We start from the raw sequence: 6,384 nt of genomic DNA, 5'->3' as shown, positions 1-6,384 counted from the left end.
AAAACAGAAAGAAACCTTCCAAAAAACAAAACAATATGAATAGTATGATAGAGTTGTAATAATAATAATAATAGATGCTTATAATAGAGACACACAAAATGTAAGAGACAGAGAGGATGGGTATGTACAACACAATAACAGTATTCAGAACCATTTGTGATCAGAAAACATGCATTGCTGCACACATGATCAATGTGTACGCAACAGAGGACTTGGACAGCAGGGTCAGTTTAAGAATTGTAGTATGTAGCAGCTTCCAGTGTCAACAGATGCTCAACGTCTCAAAAACAGTTCACCAGACAGGACTAAAATGCTGAAACTGACTTATTTCATTCTCTTTTCCTGAGTTTATCGAAGAACTGCGTGCGCTCTGTGACCCTGTCTGTCAATGAGTTGATGGCCTTGCTGGACCACCAGAGCTTCAATGCAAAGCCCCGCAAAAATCTACCTGTTTCAACTGACCAGAGCACTAGTCTCAAGCATTACAACAGGGTGGTTTGGCCTGAGACGTCCCCCTCCTAGTGGAATGCTTAAGCCACCCAACTTTGAAGTTACATGTATCAGCCTTCTGAGTTCCCTTCTATTTAAGATTCATAACAGAGTTCTATAGCATAGCGTCAAGATCCAGAATGCAGAGGTTTTACATTTCCCTTGGAGCTAGTGCTGTTGAAAAAAATAGGACTTTTGTGTGAAATAGGTCATGAAATTCTTTCAGACACGTGTAAGCATACGTCATCAGCTGGGGTTTGGGAATATTTAGAAGTTCTGAGCTGACCTACACAACGCCACTGAAAACGGTCATGAAATCTTCGTCACATCTGCATGTGTGGGTGTGTGTCTGCAGGATCATGACTGTTCATTCGATCTGATGGGAGGAAGACAGCCATAAACAGTTTTCATTCTCATTTCCTTGGTTGTAACCCATTTGTGAATCACTAAATGTCACTCATAGGCAAGATTGCTGCTTAGTGGGTTTACATTTCCCATCATGCATTGTTTAGATCATCTGTGTTTTTCCATTCTAGAGAAATGCTGCCGACCATTGATCTGGTTCTGTTAACTAGAACTTAAGTAAAACGGTGGGGTGAAAAGGTGTGTGTGTGTTAGCTTGGTGGGGTGTGCATAGGGTGAGAGGACACTACATATGCTGAAATTATAAAAGGATAACGGTGGTGATAGATGGGCTCTCAGCTCTTTGTCATTTATTTGTCATGTCATTCAGAGAAGGACCTCTACGCCTCCAGTTCGAATCCCATGCCAACCTTGTGGCCTCCTGAGTTGAAGTTCTTGCCGTCGACTAGCGCCGAAAGAGTGAGCTTGACTCCTGACGAAAAGGAAAAGGTGGTTCACATTTAGCGAGATCAGGAATGCCAGGGAAGGATAATAATGTCATAAACAGTTGGATAACATGAGACTATGTAAAAGGAAAGTGGGTAGTGCCAGAAGCCATTACCTGGTCGCAGGCTCTGAGTGTAGCCAACTCCAATCAGACTAGCATTGTTTACTTTGGCCTGTGAAAAGAACAAGTAAGCAAGCGAGGAAAATCTGAGTTTTCAAAGTGAACATAGCCTCCAGTCCACCCCAAGACAAGCACATTCCTCCCACTCCCTAGAGAACCAGACATCTGCAAAACTTTTTTTTCACTGCGATAGGAAAAACGTTACCGCATTCAACATTAGGCAAATACATATTGCTGGCTATTCGAGGGGGCTGTTTATTAACACTACAAGGACTAAACATCTGGCAAGCTTATCAAAACACTCCACTCACTGAAATGGAGGCGTCCTTGTCCAGCTGGTACTTGGCAGCAATGCCAAATCGTGTGTTGTTGCTGCCTGCCGTCCAAGCCAGGGTCACAGCAGTTTCCAGCTGATCATTCACCTTCTGGTAAATGGAGCCACCGAACTCTGTTCCATCATTCCTGAGGGAATAAATCGGAACCGTCATAAACTTAAAACACGACCCTGTTTTAAGTTCATTGTACCTCCATTATATTCATCTCTGTTCATTTGCAAATTCATCCATGGTCAGCACAAGCTGCCTTGTGTTTTTTAAAGAGAACACTGCTAGCGTTGGATGGAAGACGTCCATATGCTTTACACTTTTGAAATCCGATGCACATCAGACACAGATTCACCTTAACATGTGTAACAGGTGCTTACACGTTCGTGTGAAGCTGGAAGTCCTGGGCCTTGAAGCCTAGAGCAAAGTTATTCTGCACCAGCTTGGACTTGGCCGTGTCAAAGGCCATCTGATAGCCAGCCAGCCATCCCTCATAGCCCAAGACGGCGGACGAGTGGACAATGGGACCCTCAAAGTCCAGGTCACAGGCCAGGTTGATGTAGTCGCGCTTGTAGCTGGATTTCAGCTTCCCGCTCTTCTTCCTGGTGATAAATAAAAGACACATGCTCTTTCAATTTCAATAGCAACTACAATTCAATTTTCTATTTATTTTGGTTTTCAGCGCAGTGCAAGATTACAGGACTTGAGTGCACTTTAAGCATTAGTTAACATTTTGTAAAAATGACTTAAAAGTCTAGAATGAGTTATTAAATGTGCTGAGTGGTCCATAGTTTTTTTTTTGTTTTGGTAAAGCTGACTGTTACAGATGAGTTAAGACAAAGTGGGATTCAGTTCTGGGAAATACTGTAACTGGCACTAGATCCCGCTACTATAATAAATAATTGTCCTCCTGTTTAGATCTTTACAAAGAACCTAAGAACAGTATTTGGAAGAGAACCATACCCTGTGTTCGGGACGAACGAAGTGTCGAGAGCCACTTTAAGCCCCTGTGTTAGCTGTAGGATGTAGGATGAGAAGACAGATGTTAATTAAAACAGTTCCCTGCTACCTAGTTAAACCTTGTGTAAATAGATCACAGCATCTGAAAGAACTGCCTCAAGGGGCTGACTGACCTGGTCTTCCACAGCCACCTCAGTGCCAAGAGTGTTGTCTGTGTTCCACTTCTGCGTTAAGGACAGGCCGATCTCCTTCATCTTGTACTTGGTCTCGAGGTTGCCCCCGGCCTTGCCTGTGTCCACGTTGGTGGAGCCAGAGGTGTTAAATTCCTGAGAAAAGGCAAAAAGAAGGCGTCAGCACTTCCCTAATGTAGGGGGAAAAAGGCATGGCACAAGATGGATGAGTGAAGATGGGGGGGGGGGCATGAGCATGTGCATGAAGGGGTTAAAACAGAGACCATTAGAGAAACCAGGGCAAGAACTGAACATGTGAGGAGAATTAATGGCAATGCACAATTGCACATGCAATTAAGAATAATCTGTACGTACAATTAAACAGGTGCATTTCATTTTGGAAACTGGCCAATCAGTCCATCTACTTCATCTCAATATTTGTTGATTGAAAATGTAATATAATGTGCTGTAATCACTGTGGGCTGGGTGGGAATGTATGTGTTCAAGTCAAAGTCTTTATCAGTAGGAAGCATTTATTATTATTATTATTATTATGTTTTTTGTTTTTATGTTTTTAAATGAGGCTAAGACAATAACTCAAATGAAAGTATGAAAATAATTTCCCTGCAACTTAAATGGTCAATAGTGTCAATCCAATCAACCATTATAAACTCAATTCTCCCAAGAGTGAAATAATAAAATCTGATTGTAACTGAAAACACTGACAGTTGGGCTGCACATTCCACATCTACACGGACAAACAGCACAAGCAGCACAACAGAGCAGGCCGACACTGATATGGCCACGAGGCGTGATTGTGAAGACAGACAAGAGAAACCCCACAGATGTAGAATAACACCAGAGAGGAGAGCTGCCTGCATTTCCCACACAGACCCCTTACCATCTTCAAGCATTTCCCACCACGGGTAGCCGTAAAGACACAAAGACTGTGTTATCAAAAAGCATCATCCCCAAAGCACGCAAACACATATGCAGGCCTGTGTGTCTTTGGAGAGGATAAGCAGAAGCAGTCGCTGTCTAAAAGCAGATAAGTCAGGTCGGGTCTGTGGCTTGTAAACAAGGTCAACAGACACAAATGAAGAGCAGAAGTGTAATAGAAAAAGGTGATTAATAGAGAGAGAGAGAGAGAGAGAGAGAGAGAGAGAGAGAGAGAGAGAGAGAGAGAGAGAGGTGGATGGGTGAATTCAGGGGTAGTGTCCACTCACCACTCCATTTTGGGATTTGGTTTTCAAATCCAGCTTCACAATTCCAAAACCTACAGGATTAAACAAATCAAAAGAGAATGCAATAGCAGGGTATGCTAAATTCTTACTGCAGATCAGTGGACAGATAAACATGATAGGGTTTCCTAGTGGCTATAGACATGCCCATAGTTGCCCTGCACAGATACTCACCATAACCCTTGCTGAAGATATCCTTGGCAGATTTCCCCAAGTCTGAATATGAGGGAGGTACAGCCATTGTGCCTGTTTGGAAATGGTAGACTTGAAAAAATACCCAAGAGATCTTACTACATCTAGGCACGTTCAAGAGAAAATCGCTGTACCATCATGTTTATTTTTTCTGTATAAATGAGCAAGAGAGAAGCTGCCCATCTTCCGTGCCGTCAGATCTTCACTATCGCAACTGACTTAAAAATTACAAAATTTGCAGAACAAACATGTTACCACAGCTAACAGGACAACACGATTTCTTAATGTAGAACAACTACTGTTTAGGTGAACGTTGCATGCAAACCCCAAGCCAACTACCGCATGCACAACTTTGAATGTGTGCCCCAATTTAGGGTTGTTATAGTTTTTTGCTTTAAGTCTCAAAGATGCTGTCCCTTTGTAGCATTACATCAGCGGTCATGACGACAATAATGTACGTAACTTGGTTGCAAATCACCTACAGGTGTGTTGCAAATGCACATTGCCTGATTTGCCTCGACAACTGCATGAAAGTAGCAAAACCATAACCGCAATCCCCAATACACATCCGTGGCGACACTCAGTGTCTGGGATGTAACAGCACAGTAGGGCCAGGACTTCACCCAAAGGACAGGAGGAATATTGGATTATCTGCCATCCCTGAATTTACCTACCAGCCTCATTCACACTGTCCCATAGAATGTTTGTGCGTACGTTAGCAGTTACCTGCTGAGCAATCACTGAGCAGCCAGAAACAACGCACGCATTAATCCCTCCAGAGACAGTGTATCAACATTATGAAAAACACGTCCATGATTATCCAACATACTGAGCACACAAACTGTATACATAATCGTGTTAAACTAAAATGCCTAAACGAAATATAACCAATCTGTATGTTTTCGAATTAACTTCACTTTTAAGACTGAAATGTCAAACGTTAGCTAACTGAGCAACTAGCAAATAGCGTACACACCCCCTTCAATGCTAGCATTACCAAGACAAGTCAGCCTGAGGTCAAGTGCAAAACCGAGTGGGTGTATGCAAAGAAACAATGTCAAACTAAAGATGGGGCTACTAAAAGTATAACAACCGTGTAAAACTAATATCTGATAACTTACTTATGATTTGCTTAAGGCTTGCTGCGTATAATTATGATCACTTGTATTAGCTTGCTAGCTAGGCTAGCCACTTAGCTAGTAACCTAGCTTGATTATTGTGATTACGCAAGTTAACAGTAACGTTAACGTTGTACCGCTACGCTACGGCCATAAAGCCCCATCACAGAGACAAGCAAGCAACTGGTTCATTACAACGTTTCACAACATCCGTGAAGCAACATCATCCAGTATAGCTGTTCAGTCCTGTAACGTCAGTTAACTAATATCACAGCTACGTTAATGGCTAGGCAAAGCAAGGTATTCATTGGACGGACCTGGCATATAACATTGCTGTTGCTAACATGATCCTTGTTGCAAGCACAACCCGTTATTGCGGCCAGTTTCCCTGTACAGATTTGCTGCACAATTACGTTCTCAAAATTATCATTGCATTGCATCAGTGATAATTTATGTTTGTTCAATAATTTGAAGTTATTCGTACCTTTTCTTTACGGTGAATACAATGCTACAACAGCACAATATTCCTCTCTGGGTAGCCTCCTCCGTCGCTTGCTTGCCCTGTTGTTGCAACTAGCTAGCTAGCTACTTGCCAAGGTAGGGCACGATGAAGGAGAAAAACGGAGTTTGCGCAATTAAATGGGGCGGTGGCATTGACAACTGCAGCGCATCCAGGCTACAGTGCGCAAGGATGTACAGAAAATTCATCTAGTGGAGAAATGCTCATGGGTCTCTCTCAGTCAATTAACTCTGAGGCATTAATCAGTCAATGAAAACTCCATAATTGATAAAAACACAATCCCAAAATACCGCAGTAAGCTATATACTTGTAAGAAATGCAGGTCCTGAAAAAGTCACCATTGATGTTAAACTAACATGAATGCGGCCCACGCTTTTGATAAAAGTAGTCTGCTGCTCTAG

At 42.4% G+C, this 6,384-nt stretch overlaps 1 protein-coding gene across 2 annotated transcripts; it reads right to left on the bottom strand.

Annotated features, from left to right (window-relative positions):
• Window positions 1-1,176: 1,176 nt before the first annotated feature.
• On the bottom strand, window positions 1,177-6,098 carry zgc:56235 (uncharacterized protein LOC393186 homolog). 2 transcript variants are annotated; one of them, XM_042081094.1, is made up of 10 exons: window positions 5,948-6,098; window positions 4,328-4,399; window positions 4,139-4,188; window positions 3,814-3,816; window positions 2,916-3,068; window positions 2,746-2,798; window positions 2,163-2,384; window positions 1,771-1,921; window positions 1,454-1,511; window positions 1,177-1,324 (listed from the first exon to the last, which is right to left on the bottom strand). In XM_042081094.1, the coding sequence occupies exons 2-10, from the start codon at window positions 4,392-4,394 to the stop codon at window positions 1,233-1,235; spliced, it is 849 nt and encodes a 282-aa protein (XP_041937028.1). In that variant the 5' UTR covers window positions 4,395-4,399; window positions 5,948-6,098; the 3' UTR covers window positions 1,177-1,232. The 2 variants fall into 2 exon arrangements, with proteins under 2 accessions (XP_041937028.1, XP_041937029.1); XM_042081095.1 differs by lacking the exon at window positions 3,814-3,816.
• Window positions 6,099-6,384: the final 286 nt, after the last annotated feature.

The sequence above is a fragment of the Alosa sapidissima genome, chromosome 23 (genome assembly GCF_018492685.1).
Source record: "Alosa sapidissima isolate fAloSap1 chromosome 23, fAloSap1.pri, whole genome shotgun sequence".
NCBI classification, from domain to species: domain Eukaryota; kingdom Metazoa; phylum Chordata; class Actinopteri; order Clupeiformes; family Clupeidae; genus Alosa; species Alosa sapidissima.
This window is presented reverse-complemented; position numbering and strand designations above follow the sequence as displayed.

Excerpts from the sequence above, each read along its gene's own strand:
- zgc:56235 (XM_042081094.1), bottom strand. The coding sequence starts at position 4,394 with ATGGCTGTACCTCCCTCATATTCAGACTTGGGGAAATCTGCCAAGGAT. Across the intron at positions 4,189-4,327 it reads TATCTTCAGCAAGGGTTATG|GTTTTGGAATTGTGAAGCTG; the intron begins GTGAGTATCTGT and ends TTAATCCTGTAG. Across the intron at positions 2,385-2,745 it reads TCGTTCGTCCCGAACACAGG|GAAGAAGAGCGGGAAGCTGA; the intron begins GTATGGTTCTCT and ends ATTTATCACCAG.